Source organism: Procambarus clarkii, chromosome 12 (assembly GCF_040958095.1).
Source record: "Procambarus clarkii isolate CNS0578487 chromosome 12, FALCON_Pclarkii_2.0, whole genome shotgun sequence".
In the NCBI taxonomy this organism is placed as follows: Eukaryota; Metazoa; Arthropoda; class Malacostraca; order Decapoda; family Cambaridae; genus Procambarus; species Procambarus clarkii.
The window spans coordinates 9,425,777-9,445,436 of record NC_091161.1 but is presented as its reverse complement, the minus strand read 5'-3'; the positions used below and the strand labels follow the sequence as shown (position 1 = coordinate 9,445,436).

The 19,660-nt window shown below is 47.6% G+C and overlaps 1 protein-coding gene across 1 annotated transcript in view; it reads right to left on the bottom strand.

Moving 5' to 3' along the window:
* The window catches only part of LOC123772915 (protein amalgam), a 307,767-nt gene that overhangs the window by 38,972 nt on the left and 249,135 nt on the right, over positions 1–19,660 (bottom strand). Inside the window, exons 2-3 of the mRNA XM_069323221.1 lie at positions 6,069–6,260; positions 2,069–2,439 (exon numbers count right to left, since the gene is read on the bottom strand). Coding sequence (XP_069179322.1) covers positions 2,069–2,439; positions 6,069–6,260 — 563 coding nt within the window. The remainder of the gene's footprint in view (positions 1–2,068; positions 2,440–6,068; positions 6,261–19,660) is intronic.

The following is a 19,660-nucleotide window of genomic DNA, read 5'->3' as shown; positions in this document are numbered from 1 at the left end:
ACATGTACACACCTGGTATGCTACACCTGTAGACACCTGACACATGTACACACCTGGTACGCTACACATGTAGACACCTGACACATGTAGACACCTGGTATGCTACACTTGTAGACACCTGACACATGTAGACACCTGGTGCGCTACACATGTAGACACCTGGCACATGTACACACCTGGTACGCTACACCTGTAGACACCTGACACATGTACACACCTGGTACGCTTCACATGTAGACACCTGACACATGTACACACCTGGTACGCTACACACGTAAACACCTGACACATGTACACACCTGGTACGCTACACATGTACACACCTGGATGTTACACATGTAGGCACCTGACACATGTACACACCTGGTATGCTACACATGTAGACACCTGACACATGTACACACCTGGTATGCTACACCTGTAGACACCTGACACATGTACACACCTGGTACGCTACTCCTGTAGACACCTGACACATGTAGACACCTGGTACGCTACACATGTAGACACCTGGTACGCTACACATGTAGACACCTGACACATGTACACACCTGGTACGCTACACATGTAGACACCTGACACATGTACACACCTGGTACGCTACACATGTAGACACCTGACACATGTACACACCTGGTACGCTTCACATGTAGACACCTGACACATGTACACACCTGGTACGCTACACATGTAGACACCTGACACATGTACACACCTGGTACGCTACACATATAGACACCTGACACATGTACACACCTGGTACGCTGCACACGTAAACACCTGACACATGTACACACCTGGTACGCTACACATGTACACACCTGGATGTTACACATGTAGGCCCCTGACACATGTACACACCTGGTATGCTACACATGTAGACACCTGACACATGTACACACCTGGTATGCTACACCTGTAGACACCTGACACATGTACACACCTGGTACGCTACACATGTAGACACCTGACACATGTAGACACCTGGTATGCTACACTTGTAGACACCTGACACATGTAGACACCTGGTGCGCTACACATGTAGACACCTGGCACATGTACACACCTGGTACGCTACACCTGTAGACACCTGACACATGTACACACCTGGTACGCTTCACATGTAGACACCTGACACATGTACACACCTGGTACGCTACGCCTGTAGACACCTGACACATGTACACACCTGGTACGCTCCACATGTAGACACCTGACACATGTACACACCTGGTACGCTACACATGTAGACACCTGACACATGTACACACCTGGTACGCTTCACATGTAGACACCTAACACATGTACACACCTGGTACGCTGCACACGTAAACACCTGACACATGTACACACCTGGTACGCTACACATGTACACACCTGGATGTTACACATGTAGGCACCTGACACATGTACACACCTGGTATGCTACACATGTAGACACCTGACACATGTACACACTTGGTACGCTACATATGTACTCACCTGATACATGTACACACCTGGTACGCTTCACATGTAGACACCTGACACATGTACACACCTGTTACGTTACACATTTACACACCTGGGCTGATAATTTCAGCAGGCAACAAGGAAGATATAGTGAGAAAGACTGACCTGCCACATAAGACTGACCTGCCACATAAGACTGACCTGCCACATAAGACTGACCTGCCACATAAGACTGACCTGCCGCGTAAGACTGACCAGCCGCGTAAGACTGACCTGCCGCGTAAGACTGACCTGCCGCGTAAGACTGACCTGCCGCATAAGACTGACCTGCCGCGTAAGACTGACCTGCCGCGTAAGACTGACCTGCCGCGTAAGACTGACCTGCCGCGTAAGACTGACCTGCCGCGTAAGACTGCCCTGCCGCGTAAGACTGACCTGCCATGTGACACTGACCTGCCGCGTAAGACTGACCTGCCACGTAAGACTGACCTGCCGCGTAAGACTGACCTGCCGCGTTAGGACTGACCTACCGCGTACGACTGACCTACCGCGTACGACTGACCTACCGCGTACGACTGACCTGCCGCGTACGACTGACCTGTCGCGAATGACTGACCTGTAGCGTCCGCTGACCAGAGGGCAGCGGGCCCTCCTGACGGGACCAGCGGATGACGGGGTGCGGGTTGCCCTCAGCCTCACACTCTAGGGTGACGGTGGCGCCCCTGCTGACCCGCTGCTCGGGTGGCGCCAAGGACCTGACGCTCGGCGCCATCTGCACGTCCAGCGTGTGGCGCAGCTGGACGGGCTCCTCCGTCTCGAACGTGCAGAGGAAGGTGCCGGCGTCTCGCGGCCGGACGGGGGAGATGGTGAGACGGGAGCCGTCTACGGTGAGCCGACGGTCCCGCGTCACTTTTTCTTTCCCAACAGACACCAGCTTCTCCTTGCCTCCGAGTGAAGGAATTTTCTTAATGATGAGTTTGTTCATCCCTGTAGGTATAGTGAAGGGTTACTCAAGAACAGTAGGTATAGTGAAGGGTTACTCAAGAACAGTAGGTATAGTGACGTGTTACACAAGAACAGTAGGTATAGTGACGGGTTACACAAGAACAGTAGGTATAGTGAAGGGTTACACAAGAACAGTAGGTATAGTGATGGGTTACTCAAGAACAGTAGGTATAGTGAAGGGTTACTCAAGAACAGTAGGTATAGTGACGGGTTACACAAGAACAGTAGGTATAGTGACGGGTTACTCAAGAACAGTAGGTATAGTGACGGGTTACTCAAGAACAGTAGGTATAGTGACGGGTTACACAAGAACAGTAGGTATAGTGAAGGGTTACACAAGAACAGTATGTATAGCGACGGGTTACTCAAGAACAGTAGGTATAGTGACGGGTTACTCAAGAACAGTAGGTATAGTGAGGGTTTACAGAAGAACAGTAGGTATAGTGACGGGTTACACAAGAACAGTAGGTATAGTGAAGGGTTACAGAAGAACAGTAGGTACAGTGAAGGGTTACACAAGAACAGTAGGTATAGTGAAGGGTTACACAAGAACAGTAGGTACAGTGAAGGGTTACACAAGAACAGTAGGTATAGTGACGGGTTACACAAGAACAGTAGGTATAGTGAAGGGTTACACAAGAACAGTAGGTATAGTGAAGGGTTACACAAGAACAGTAGGTATAGTGAGGGGTTACACAAGAACAGTAGGTATAGTGAAGGGTTACACAAGAACAGTAGGTATAGTGAGGGGTTACACAAGAACAGTAGGTATAGTGAAGGGTTACACAAGAACAGTAGGTATAGTGACGGGTTACACAAGAACAGTAGGTATAGTGACGGGTTACACAAGAACAGTAGGTATAGTGACGGGTTACACAAGAACAGTAGGTATAGTGAAGGGTTACACAAGAACAGTAGGTATAGTGAAGTGTTACACAAGAACAGTAGGTATAGTGACGGGTTACACAAGAACAGTAGGTATAGTGACGGGTTACACAAGAACAGTAGGTATAGTGACGGGTTACACAAGAACAGTAGGTATAGTGAAGGGTTACACAAGAACAGTAGGTATAGTGAAGTGTTACACAAGAACAGTAGGTATAGTGAAGGGTTACACAAGAACAGTAGGTATAGTGACGGGTTACACAAGAACAGTAGGTATAGTGACGGGATTACCATTTTACAACTAAACACTTCAGTCCAAAAATTAACATTCGAAAAAATATGCAACAAAAATAAATATTTAAATGGAAAATTTTAATGCAGCTCAAAATGGATACTAACTTATCCTAACCTAACCTAACCTAACCTAACCTAACCTAAACTAATCTAACCTAACCTGACCTAACTTAACCTGACCTAACCTAACCTAAACTAACCAAACCTAACATGGCCTAACCTAACCTAACCTAGCCTAACCTAACCTAACCTAAACTAACCAAGCCTAATCTGACCTTACCTAACCTAACCTGACTTAACTAAACCTGACCTAACCTAAACTAACCAAGCCTAACCTGACCTTACCTAACCTAACCTAACCTGACTTAACTAAACGTGACCTAACCTACCCTAACCTAAACTAACCTAACACCTAACCTCACCTAACCTAAACTAACCTAAAACCTAACCTAACCTAACTTTATCTAACGTAACCTAACCTAACCTAAAACCTAACCAAATCTAACCTAACGTAACCTAACCTAACCATTAAACACGACTAGGAATGAGAACAATGGATTAAGAAGTAGAATAATGCTAGCACGAGCAGGGGGCGTACTTGACCACAGCCAAGAAAATTATCAAACTATCAAATAGTCGATATTTGTTGCTAAGATGCCAAGATCAGGCAGAAGAGATCTTTGAAAACATTTAAACACCGGCAAGATTAGAGAACCAGAGCAACTGAGTGTCTTAGAGTAACAAGAGAAACAGAGTAGCAATATCAAATTGGCATTTGACCCAGTTCAAAAGACCAGCCAGAATCAAATCAAACGGAAATGACTTTGAATGAACAGGTAACCATTCTAGAGAGGGAAAAGGAACAGTTAGAAATTTTAAAGTATATCCAGCAAGTATCTGAAAGCTAGGGTGAAGACCCGGACGATCAGGAGCCAGATTCACGAAAGCACTTACGAACCTGTCCATCTTTTCTCAATCTTTGGCGGCTTTGTTTACAATTATTAAACAGTTAATGAGCTCCGAAGCTCCAGGAGGCGGTTTATAACAATAACAACAGTTAAATGGTACGTTATCATGCTTGTAAACTGTTTAATAAATGTAACCAAAGCCGTCAAAGATTGAGAAAAGATGTAAACGTTCGTAAGTCCTTTCGTGAATCTGGCCCCAGGCTAAGAGACGAACGCCTGAAAGAATGGAAGAGAAACTACAGTTGATGAAAGAGGAACGTTCCATCCTCAACCACCCAATCCCCTCCCCAACCCCTTTACCCCCCTTCCCAACCCCTCCCTACCCCCCTCCCTCCTTCACAAACCTCCCCACCTCCTTACTACGGGTTATCTTGAGATGATTTCGGGGCTTTAGTGTCCCCGCGGCCCGGTCCTCGACCAGGCCTCCACCCCCAGGAAGCAGCCCGTGACAGCTGACTAACACCCAGGTACCTATTTACTGCTAGGTAACAGGGGCATTCAGGGTGAAAGAAACTTTGCCCATTTGTTTCTGCCTCGTGCGGGAATCGAACCCGCGCCACAGAATTACGAGTCCTGCGCGCTATCCACTAGGCTACAAGGCCCCGGGTGTGTGGAAGGCCGTAAATGTGGCCCATTTGACAGCCATTGCGGTCAAAACAGAGGCCACTGAACCACAGACTTAAGTGATTAAGAAGAAGTTCCAATTACCTTATGTAATTAAGGTCTTGCAAAGGCACAGAGCCTTCCTCTCCAAGCACCAGGCCTGACGGCTGAGTGGGCGGTGATCGGGAATCGTAGTCCTAACTTTCTGGGGTTCGATCCCAGGCGGAAACAAATGGGCAGTGTCTTTTACCCTGATGCCTCTGGTCACCTAGCAGTAAATAGGTACCTGGGAGTTAGACAGCTGCTACGGGCTGCTTCCTGGGGGTGTGTAACAAAAAGGAGGCTTGGTCGAGGACCGGGCCGCGGGGACGCTAAGCCCCGAAATCATCTCAAGATAACCTCAAGATAACCTCAAGATAACCTCATGATAACCCCAAGATAACCACAAGGTAACCTCAAGGTAACCTCAAGATAACCTCAAGGTAACCTCAAGATAACCTCAAGGTAACCTCAAGATAACCTCAAGGTAACCTCAAGATAACCTCAAGATTACCTCAAGATAACCTCAAGGTAACCTCAAGATTACATCAAGATAACATCAAGATAACATCAAGATAACCAGCGGTGTCTTCACGAAGGTCGACCATTTTTAACAACCATATTCGAGTTCAACGATAAAATACTTACGCAATTAAGTGATCAGGATTAGGATGGGACGTGGGGAAAGGAATGGTGCCCGACCACTTGGTTGATCGGGGGATTGAACACCGACCTGCATCAAGCGAGACCGTCGCTCTACCGTCCAGCCCAATCGGTTTAGCCTACCTCTAGGTGAACAACTATTAAACTAGCCCAACTAGCCTTGATTCTCCACGTCGCAAGGGATGATAACAGACTGGCCGACCTCCACAGTGAAGGTCTGGGAGCGCGCCAGGAAGGTCGGCTGCATCTTCTCTCCCTCCTCGTAGTCGTAGTAATAGTCCTCGCTATTGTAGTTGCTGTTGTAGCTGATGTAGTTGTTGTATGCGTCGCTGTAGCCCTGGGAGAGTCCGGCTGGGGGAGAGACCAGAGAATACAGTAGAGTTAACCTCATGTAATTATGTAATATAAAATGCTGAAAATATATTTGTATATTTATTTTTATAAGATGGGCGCAAAGCCTGGGTAGGTTCATAAGGAAAGAGAAGCTGTTACCCATGCAGCAAGTCCCCCCCCCCCCACTTCCCAGGGCACAAAGCCAGGGTAGGTTCATAAGGAAAGAGAAGCTGTTACCCATGCAGCAGGTCCCCCCCCCCACTTCCCAGGGCACAAAGCCAGGGTAGGTTCATAAGGAAAGAGAAGCTGTTACCCATGCAGCAAGTCCCCCCCCCACTTCCCAGGGCACAAAGCCAGGGTAGGTTCATAAGGAAAGAGAAGCTGTTACCCATGCAGCAAGTCCCCCCCCCCCCACTTCCCAGGGCACAAAGCCTGGGTAGGTTCATAAGGAAAGAGAAGCTGTTACCCATGCAGCAAGTCCTACCCCCACTTCCCAGGGCACAAAGCCAGGGTAGGTTCATAAGGAAAGAGAAGCTGTTACCCATGCAGCAGGTCCCCCCCCCCACTTCCCAGGGCACAAAGCCTGGGTAGGTTCATAAGGAAAGAGAAGCTGTTACCCATGCAGCAGGTCCCACACCCCTTAAAAGGTCACAAAGCCAGGGTAGGTTGATACGGGGAGAGAAGCTGTTACCCATGCAGCAGGTCCCACCCCCCTTCCAAGGTCACAAAGCCAGGGTAGGTTGATACGGGGAGAGAAGCAGTTACCCATGCAGCAGGTTTCTCCCCACCTCCCTCTCCAAGGCGCAAAGCCTGAGTAGGTCGATATGGAGGAGAAGCTGTTACCCATGCAGCAGGTTCCCCCCCCTCTCCAGGGCGAAGAGAGAGGGGGGAGGGAGCCTGCAGTACTGATCACAGTACTTCACAGTACTGTTTTATAGCGAGGTACTGCTTGAGGTGCACACAGAACCGCGAACCAGGTTAGTTGTGAGGGGGGGGGGGATTGTAGGTCATTGTGGGGGTGATTGTATGTTATCCTGGTATTGTATTTTATTGTTGTAGTCCTTCTTGCCTACACAGCTGAGTGTAGCTGTATTACAGCTGCTGTGTTGTATTCCAGCTTATCGTGCTGCACAGTACTGTTCTCTGTCGTGTTGCACAGTACTGTTCTCTGTCGTGCTGCACAGTACTGTTCTCTGTCGTGCTGCACAGTACTGTTCTCTATCATGATGCACAGTACTGTTCTCTGTCGTGATGCACAGTACTGTTCTCTATCATGATGCACAGTACTGTTCTCTGTCGTGATGCACAGTACTGTTCTCTATCGTGCTGCACAGTACTGTTCTCTATCGTGTTGCACAGTACTGTTCTCTATCATGATGCACAGTACTGTTCTCTATCATGATGCACAGTACTGTTCCCTATCGTGATGCACAGTACTGTTCTCTGTCGTGATGCACAGTACTGCTCTCTATCGTGACGCATAGTACTGTTCTCTATCGTGACGCATAGTACTGTTCTCTATCGTGCTGCACAGTACTGTTCTCTATCATGATGCACAGTACTGTTCTCTATCATGATGCACAGTACTGTTCTCTATCGTGATGCACAGTACTGTTCTCTATCATGATGCACAGTACTGTTCTCTATCATGATGCACAGTACTGTTCTCTATCGTGCTGCACAGTACTGTTCTCTATCGTGCTGCACAGTACTGTTCTCTATCATGATGCACAGTACTGTTCTCTATCGTGCTGCACAGTACTGTTCTCTGTCGTGCTGCACAGTACTGTTCTCTATCGTGCTGCACAGTATTGTTCTCTATCGTGCTGCACAGTACTGTTCTCTATCGTGCTGCACAGTACTGTTCTCTATCGTGCTTCACAGTACTGTTCTCTATCGTGACGCACAGTACTGTTCTCTGTCGTGCTGCACAGTACTGTTCTCTATCGTGCTGCACAGTACTGTTCTCTATCGTGACGCACAGTACTGTTCTCTGTCGTGCTGCACAGTACTGTTCTCTATCGTGCTGCACAGTACTGTTCTCTGTCGTGATGCACAGTACTGTTCTCTGTCGTGATGCACAGTACTGTTCTCTGTCGTGATGCACAGTACTGTTCTCTGTCGTGATGCACAATACTGTTCTCTGTCGTGATGCACAGTACTGTTCTCTGTCGTGATGCACAGTACTGTTCTCTATCGTGCTGCACAGTACTGTTGTCTATCGTGACGCACAGTACTGTTCTCTGTCGTGATGCACAGTACTGTTCTCTGTCGTGCTGCACAGTACTGTTCTCTGTCGTGCTGCACAGTACTGTTCTCTGTGGTGCTGCACAGTACTGTTCTCAGTCGTGCTGCACAGTACTGTTCTCTATCGTGCTGCACATTACTGTTCTCTATCGTGACGCACAGTACTGTTCTCTATCGTGACGCACAGTACTGTTCTCTATCGTGACGCACAGTACTGTTCTCTGTCGTGACGCACAGTACTGTTCTCTATCGTGACGCACAGTACTGTTCTCTGTCGTGCTGCACAGTACTGTTCTCTGTCGTGCTGCACAGTACTGTTCTCTATCGTGCTGCACAGTACTGTTCTCCATCGTGCTGCACAGTACTGTTCTCTGTCGTGCTGCACAGTACTGTTCTCTATTGTGCTGCACAGTACTGTTCTCTGTCGTGATGCACAGTACTGTTCTCTATCGTGCTGCACAGTACTGTTCTCTATCGTGCTGCACAGTACTGTTCTCCATCGTGCTGCACAGTACTGTTCTCTATCGTGCTAACACAGTACTGTTCTCCTATCGTGCTTGCACAGTACTGTTCTCCTATCGTGCTGCACAGTACTGTTCTCCATCGTGATGCACAGTACTGTTCTCTATCGTGCTGCACAGTACTGTTCTCCATCGTGCTGCACAGTACTATTTTCTATTTTTTTGCACAGTACTGCTGTTGCATGGCACAACACTATTGTATTGTAGAGATGTGTGTTATATATGATACAATACTGTATTACATTGTACTAAACAGTCTGTTACGTTATATTGTGCTGCTGAGTACTGTGCGTTTTATATTATTTGTCTGGTATTGAGCTGACACATTGCACAGGACTCTGCTGTGCAAAGTAATAGAGTAATGCACATTATTTTGTTGTGCAGTACTGTCCTGTGCGGCTCTGTGCTGTGCTGTGCTGTGCTGTACTTGTGAGTACTTGTGAGTACTGTGCTGTATTGTGCGGCACAGTTAAATGTTCTTTCTTATTGATCATTACTCTATTTTATTGTATTGCACAGTATTAGGCTATTTTAAGTTGCACATGTTCTTATAGTATTGAGCAGTTCAGAGTTGTTTTATGTTGCATAGTGATATATTCAATGGCATTGCTCTACTGTATTGCACAATATTTTGCTCTATTGTATTGCACACTACACTATTCTATTGTATTTGCCCACTACTCTATTCTGTTGTATTTGCACACTACTCTATTCTGTTGTATTTGCACACTACTCTATTCTGTTGTATTTGCACACTACTCTATTCTGTTGTATTTGCACACTACTCTATTCTGTTGTATTTGCACACTACTCTATTCTGTTGTATTTGCACACTACTCTATTCTATTGTATTGTACACTACTCTATTGTATTGTATTGCACACTATTCTATTGTATTGCACACTACTCTATTCTATTATATTGCACACTACTCTATTCTATAGTATTGCACACTACTTTATTCTACTGTATTGCACACTATTCTATTGTATTGCACACTACTCTATTCTATAGTATTGCACACTATTCTATTGTATTGTACACTTACTCTATTCTATTGCACACTACCCTAGTTCTAATGTATTGTACAGTACCGCATTCGATTGGACTGCACAGTGTCTAGCTCTATCGTACTGCACAGCAGAGCTAGCACCCTAACTCGCTCTGTAGTATTGCACACTACATTACTCTACTGTATTGCACTGTTACGAGCCCAAGTTCATCGTCAGATCACGGAGCAGTGACGTCAACGCCATCTGTGAGTCCGCTCCCGAAACCCCTCACAACATGGACGGACGCCATCTAGTGATGACGGGAATATAGCGGCAATAGTCGCTGGATTCCTGTCCTAGTCGGCTCGTCAGGTAGCCGGTGCTGAGCTCTGGTGAGGTGGCGCTTAGACAATGAGCGCCATCTATGGAGCGAAACGTTTGTGGCTAAGCCAGTAAGTGATGTTTCCTAGTGGTCCTCATGTAGTGTCCCAGTGTACTGATGACGTGTCTGTATTCACAGAGTCAACGTAGCGCTGCTGTGATGTACGAAGAGTCAGTCTACCCAAGGCAGCCAAGGTCTCTACACCAGTCTGCTTTGCAGAAGCAGTGAGCCGCCGCCGGACGAGCACTGCTGAGTGTTCAATAGTCTGCCTGAGGAGTGGCAGTGACGGGATTCGCCGTACCCGGGGCTGGCTGGTGGAAGAGACAACCGACTGTGGTGCCGAACGAGGAGAGTGACCAGCGAGTTACACGAGGCTCCTGCCTAGGGCTCGCTACCCTAGCCCTAAACACAGGGAATACACCACACAGGGAACACCCCACAGGGAACACACTCGTGAAGTGGCCTAACAGTGTGTGGCTGATTGGTACCTGCCAGCTACAGGCTGGACTGTGGTTGTGGGACTTCACGACGGGGCACTCAGTGGAATTGTGATTCGGCTGGCCTATGGCCAAGGTAGACTCATCGTGGTTTCCTGGTACCTGCATGAAGGTAGTGCCTCGGAATAGTAAACTAGGACAAGACTGCACTGGAGTGAGCTTCGTCAAGTGTTCAGCGTCTTTAGAGTGAGTCAATGATGCACATTGTGTAGTGATATTTCCCGCTTGTGACTTTTATATATCTATGATGGTGGGAAGACTAATTATACATAGTATAAAGTGACGAACTTGTGTGTGTTTAATGTGCCTCCCCTTTTCATTTTACTTGCATTGCTGAGCTCACCCCTTGAAAGCCTCTACTAACTTGGGGCCGGATACCCAAACTCTAATATCATCAGAAAAGAACCGTTTGCGTCCCATAAAAGGGCCGTAACATGCGCATTACCTTACTCTATTGCAATGCACGCTACCTCGCTCTTTTTGTATTGCACACTATCTTGCTATCAAACCTTCAATCAGGGTCCTCTACTGAGCTGTGTTATATTGCACAGTTCTCTTGCGCTACTGTATTGCACAGTATCTGGCTCTATTGCACTGCACAGTATCTGTCTCCATGGCAGTGCACAGTACATTGTTCCATTGCACTGCACAGTACAGGTGTGCATTAAACACCAACAAACACAGTTTAGGATGTTCGCTAACATAACACATTGCAAAGATTGTATTACAAAATAATAATACAGTATTTTCAGCTGTAGTGCCCAATGGTGTTACAAAAATATACAAAGGAATACATTGGACATAATATGGCTACATTTTTGAGCGTAGATTTGAAATCAATTACACAATTTAGGCAACAGTCGAGATTTATTCTGGCGCATACAATATATTGTATTATACAGTTTACGTGAGTAATAAATTGTAATAGGGATGAAAACCGAAATTGACGTGTTGCCTGCGAGAGGGAAAATACAATTGTAGAATAAACTGTATTTTCTTATTCAATGTTGTTGAGTTAGAATGGTTGTTAAAGAAGCATTGTATACACTGTTGGAATACAGGGAACACACCACAGGGAACACCACACAGGGAACACACCACAGGGAACACCCCACAGGGAACACACCACAGGGAACACCACACAGGGAACACACCACAGGGAACACACCACAGGGAACACACCACAGGGAACACACCACAGGGAACACACCACAGGGAACACACCACAGGGAACACACCACAGGGAACACAACACAGGGAACACACCACAGGGAACACCACACAGGGAACACACCACAGGGAACACCACACAGGGAACACCACACAGGGAACACACCACAGGGAACACAACACAGGGAACACCACACAGGGAACACAACACAGGGAACACACCACAGGGAACACCACACAGGGAACACACCACAGGGAACACACTACAGGGAACACACTACAGGGAACACCACACAGGGAACACCACACAGGGAACACACCACAGGGAACACACCACAGGGAACACCACACAGGGAACACCACACAGGGAACACCACACAGGGAACACCACACAGGGAACACACCACAGGGAACACCACACAGGGAACACCACACAGGGAACACCACACAGGGAACACCACACAGGGAACACCACACAGGGAACACAGCACAGGGAACACACCACAGGGAACACCACACAGGGAACACCACACAGGGAACACCACACAGGGAACACCACACAGGGAACACACCACAGGGAACACAGCACAGGGAACACACTACAGGGAACACACCACAGGGAACACCCCACAGGGAACACCCCACAGGGAACACCACACAGGGAACACACCACAGGGAACACACCACAGGGAACACACCACACAGGGAACACACCACAGGGAACCCACCACAGGGAACACACCACAGGGAACACACTACAGGGAACACACCACAGGTAACACCCCACAGGGAACACCCCACAGGGAACACCCCACAGGGAACACCACACAGGGAACACCACACAGGGAGCACACCACACAGGGAACACACCACACAGGGAACACACCACACAGGGAACACACCACACAGGGAACACCACACAGGGAACACCCTACAGGGAACACACCACACAGGGAACACACCACAGGGAACACACCACAGGGAACACCACACAGGGAACACCCCACACAGGGAACACACCACAGGGAACACACCACAGGGAACACCACACAGGGAACACACCACTTGGAAAACAACTCGGGGAACACACCACACGGGGAACACTACAGGTTACACACCACAGGGAACACCACACAGGGAACACCACACAGGGAACACCACACAGGGAACACCACACAGGGAACACACCACAGGGAACACCACACAGGGAACACACCACAGGGAACCCACCACAGGGAACACACCACAGGGAACACACTACAGGGAACACACCACAGGTAACACCCCACAGGGAACACCCCACAGGGAACACCCCACAGGGAACACCCCACAGGGAACACCACACAGGGAACACACCACAGGGAGCACACCACACAGGGAACACACCACACAGGGAACACACCACACAGGGAACACACCACACAGGGAACACACCACAGGGAACACCACACAGGGAACACCCTACAGGGAACCCACCACAGGGAACACACCACAGGGAACACACTACAGGGAACACACCACAGGTAACACCCCACAGGGAACACCCCACAGGGAACACCCCACAGGGAACACCCCACAGGGAACACCACACAGGGAACACACCACAGGGAGCACACCACACAGGGAACACACCACACAGGGAACACACCACACAGGGAACACACCACACAGGGAACACACCACAGGGAACACCACACAGGGAACACCCTACAGGGAACACACCACACAGGGAACACACCACAGGGAACACACCACAGGGAACACCACACAGGGAACACCCCACACAGGGAACACCCCACACAGGGAACACACCACAGGGAACACACCACAGGGAACACCACACAGGGAACACACCACTGGGAAAACAACTCGGGGAACACACCACACGGGGAACACTACAGGTTACACACCACAGGGAACAACACACAGGGAACACCACACAGGGAACACCACACAGGGAACACACCACGGGGAACACCCCACAGGGAACACCCCACAGGGAACACACCACAGGGAACACCACACAGGGAACACACCACAGGGAAAACAACTCAGGGAACACACTACAGGGAACACCATACAGTGAACACACCACAGGGAAAACAACTCGGGGAACACACCACACAGGGAACACTACAGGTTACACACCACAGGGAACACCACAGGTTACACACCACAGGGAACACACCACAGGGAACACACCACACAGGGAACACACCACACAGGGAACACCACAGGTTACACCCCACAGGGAACACACCACACAGGGAACACCACAGGTTACACACCACAGGGAACACACCACACAGGGAACACCACAGGTTACACCCCACAGGGAACACACCACACAGGGAACACCACAGGTTACACCCCACAGGGAACACCACAGGTTACACCCCACAGGGAACACACCACACAGGGAACACCACAGGTTACACCCCACAGGGAACACACCACACAGGGAACACTACAGGTTACACACCACAGGGAACACACCACACAGGGAACACCACAGGTTACACCCCACAGGGAACACCACAGGTTACACCCCACAGGGAACACCACAGGTTACACCCCACAGGGAACACACCACACAGGGAACACCACAGGTTACACCCCACAGGGAACACCACAGGTTACACCCCACAGTGAACACCACAGGTTACACCCCACAGGGAACACACCACACAGGGAACACTACAGGTTACACACCACAGGGAACACACCACACAGGGAACACCACAGGTTACACCCCACAGGGAACACCACAGGTTACACCCCACAGGGAACACACCACACAGGGAACACCACAGGTTACACCCCACAGGGAACACACCACACAGGGAACACTACAGGTTACACCCCACAGGGAACACACCACACAGGGAACACCACACAGGGAACACACCACACATGGAACACACCACAGGGAACACACCACAGGGAACACACCACACAGGGAACACACCACAGGGAACACACCACACAGGGAACACCACAGGGAACACACTACAAAGGGAACACCACAGGTTACACACCACAGGGAACACACCACACAGGGAACACACCACACAGGGAACACACCACACAGGGAACACCACAGGTTACACACCACACAGGGAACACACCACGCAGGGAACACACCACAGGGAACACACCACACAGGGAACACTACAGGTTACACACCACAGGGAACACCACAGGTTACACACCACAGGGAACACACCACAGGGAACACACCACACAGGGAACACACCACAGGGAACACACCACACAGGGAACACCACAGGTTACACACCACAGGGAACACACCACACAGGGAACACACCACACAGGGAACACACCACAAAGGGAACACCACAGGTTACACACCACAGGGAACACACCACACAGGGAACACCACAGGTTACACACCACAGGTTACACCCCACAGGGAACACACCACACAGGGAACACCACAGGTTACACACCACAGGGAACACACCACACAGGGAACACCACAGGTTACACACCACAGGTTACACACCACAGGGAACACACCACACAGGGAACACCACAGGTTACACCCCACAGGGAACACACCACACAGGGAACACCACAGGTTACACATCACAGGTTACACCCCACAGGGAACACCACAGGTTACACCCCACAGGGAACACACCACAGGGAACACCACAGGTTACACCCCACAGGGAACACACCACACAGGGAACACCACAGGTTACACACCACAGGGAACACACCACACAGGGAACACACCACAGGTTACACACCACAGGGAACACACCACACAGGGAACACACCACAGGTTACACACCACAGGGAACACACCACACAGGGAACACACCACACAGGGAACACACCACACAGGGAACACCACAGGTTACACACCACAGGGAACACCACAGGTTACACCCCACAGGTTACACACCACAGGTTACACACCACAGGGAACACACCACACAGGGAACACACCACACAGGGAACACACCCCACAGGGAACACCCCACAGGTTACACACCACAGGGAACACACCACACAGGGAACACACCACACAGGGAACACCACAGGTTACACACCACAGGTTACACACCACAGGGAACACACCACACAGGGAACACCACAGGGAACACACCACACAGGTTACACACCACACAGGGAACACCACACAGGGAACACACCACAGGGAACACCACACAGGGAACACACCACAGGTTACACACCACACAGGGAACACCACAGGGAACACACCACACAGGGAACACACCACACAGGGAACACACCACACAGGGAACACACCACACAGGGAAGACCACAGGTTACACACCACAGGGAACACACCACACAGGGAACACACCACACAGGGAACACACCACACAGGGAACTCACCACACAGGGAACACCACAGGGAACACACCACACAGGGAACACCACAGGTTACACCCCACAGGGAACACACCACACAGGGAACACCACAGGTTACACACCACAGGGAACACACCACAGGGAACACCACAGGTTACACACCACAGGGAACACACCACAGACAACACCACACAGGGAACACCACAGGGAACACACCACACAGGGAACACCCCACAGACAACACGACAAGGAACACTGACCTTGCTAGAGAAGACTAACAAGAGAACTACACCATTAAACATATTACCGTTGCCTAATTACACAACCTGAAAACCTTCTAATGTATTATCCATATAAATAACAATGTAAATGTTCGTTTGTTCCAAACCGCTAATCTCCGAAGCCTCGAAGTCTCTCAACCGCTAATCTCCGAAGTCTCGAAGTCTCTCAACCGCTAATCTCCGAAGTCTCGAAGTCTCTCAACCGCTAATCTCCGAAGTCTCGAAGTCTCTCAACCGCTAATCTCCGAAGTCTCGAAGTCTCTCAACCGCTAATCTCCGAAGCCTCGAAGTCTCTCAACCGCTAATCTCCGAAGCCTCGAAGTCTCTCAACCGCTAATCTCCGAAGCCTCGAAGTCTCTCAACCGCTAATCTCCGAAGCCTCGAAGTCTCTCAACCGCTAATCTCCGAAGCCTCGAAGTCTCTCAACCGCTAATCTCCGAAGCCTCGAAGTCTCTCAACCGCTAATCTCCGAAGTCTCGAAGTCTCTCAACCGCTAATCTCTCTAATCTTCTTCACTGATTGCTTTGAAATTTTCACACAACGTTCCATTCGCATCTTAGCAGGTTTTTATAAACAAACTATATAAATTTCACGTCTGTGACGGGAATTTTCTTTTTAACTGTGTTTTTCATGTGTTTTTCATGTGTTTTTCATGTGAGGAAAATCTTCTAAACCTCCTTACCGATTGCTTTGAAAGTTTTACATAACGTTGTATTCGAATAGGCGCGTGTTTTTATATACCTAATATATCAACCCGTTCTCGCACTTTCTTACAGTCAGTATTGACTTATTAAATAAGTGCATATGTGACATACTAATTTATTGTGAATATTTTAGTTTAGCTTGAAAAGCTTCATAGAAAACACCGACCTTACCTAACCTTCTTAGTATGTTAAGATAAGCATCTTATTGCTTAGTAATTACAATTATTACTTAACCTATACCTATAATATGTTAAGTAATAATTGTAATTACGAAGCAATAAGATGCTTATCTTAACATACTAAGAAGGTTAGGTAAGGTCGGTGTTTTCTATGAAGCTTTTCAAGGTAAACTAAAATATTCACAATAAATTAGTATGTCACATATGCACGTATTTAATAAGTCAGTATTGACTATACGAAAGTGCGAGAACGGGTTGAATATATACATACCTCACCTGTGACAGGTAAAAACATGCTTTTTTTTAAAGCACCATCTGTTGCACATAATAGCTACACACCCTATAGTAAATATGTTACGATTCAATTTCAATGTTTCGGATTGCATTGATAAATTGAACTTTAATAGATTTTGATTTATTTTCATTTAGATTTAATTATTTTGTGTGACATTGCATTGGAATTGAGCTGTATTGTTTACCATACAATTCATTTCATAAGTATAAGTATAGATGCCACACCTGTGACAGGTAAAAACAAATTTTTTTTAAGAAACAGCGCCATCTGTTGCACGTAAGAGCAACACACACATTACTGAATATGTTACAATTCCATTTCAATGTTTCTGATTTTTTTATATATTTAATTTTAATTGATTTCGATTTATTTCCATTTTGATTTAATTATTTTGCGTGACATTGCATTGGAATTTAGCTGTGTTGGTTACCATACAGTTCATTTCGTGAGAATAGTTATTTTTTTATATTTTCATTTTTTTCATTTCATTTTATAACTTTTTTCTTATATTTGAATGACGGGAACATCAGATCATTTGATGTTCCCAATTTTCTGACGGAAACGTCAGATCATTTGGGAATGCATGGACGAGGGCGTAGTGAATGGTGGGGAGGACGAGGGGACGAGGGAGTGGGGAATGGTGGGGAGGACGAGGGGACGAGGGAGTAGTGAATGGTGGGGAGGACGAGGGGACGAGGGAGTGGGGAATGGTGGGGAGGTCGAGGGGATAGAGGAAGGTTGCTGTGGCTGGGTACAGCTCGTAAACAATAATAAATACCTTCGTCGGCATTTTGACGTTACAACGCTCTGATTCAAGCCTCTACAGGCCTTCTCAGGCCTTTATTATACTCTACCTCTATTACAATGTCCTCAACAATAGAGCCCCAGCATTATACGTAGCTCTGATACAAAAGATAACATTCACACTTCGTGTTATCGAAGACTTAGCACGGGCTGAAGGAGCTGCATATATCATTACTACAGGCTCACCATAAGCCCGTGCTACTTGAAACTTTTTCTTCCAGGTAGCGACTCTTAAACAACATGCATATATCAGCCCATGACTCCTGATATATTGCAATATATTGCAATCCCCCAGAGTGAAAGTAAAATTGGGACTAGTGCAGTCACTGCTCCAAACCCATTTATGACAGAAAACTTCTATTTTGCAAGATGAAATGAACTCAATTATAACTTACAATATTGTAATTGAAACCGACATTAAAAGCCTAAATATCAATTCCAAACAACATTGCCACCAACCAAAAAAAAATTCTTAAATGCCCAGGAGGCGATAGACATTTAAAAATAAAATAAAAATGCTTTTGGAGTGTATATGCATGAGAGAATGGTTGTTGGTAACGAGGTTGTGGGTTAGTGAAGTCATTAACTAGCAATGTACCTTAATTGTTGCTCATTGTGCAGATACACTCGAGGCACGATAGATAGATAGACTATCAGCTGGGGACGACTATCTACTGATTTCACTATCTGTTGGATTGTGGGATAGATTATATATTCTTCAAGCAAACTATCTGCCGGACTAATTACTGGCTGGACTGTCTATCTGCCAGGTTATTTACCCGGCAGATTATCCTCGTGGATAATTATCTTCGTGGATATAATTATCCACGAGGATAATTATATCCACTAGACTACCTATACATTAAATTTACTTTTCGGCAGACTAACTATCCGCAAATCTAATTATTCGATAGATTAGTTATTCACCAAACTAATTATCTGCCAGATAAAGTACCCAACAGCCTAATTATCCTAAGG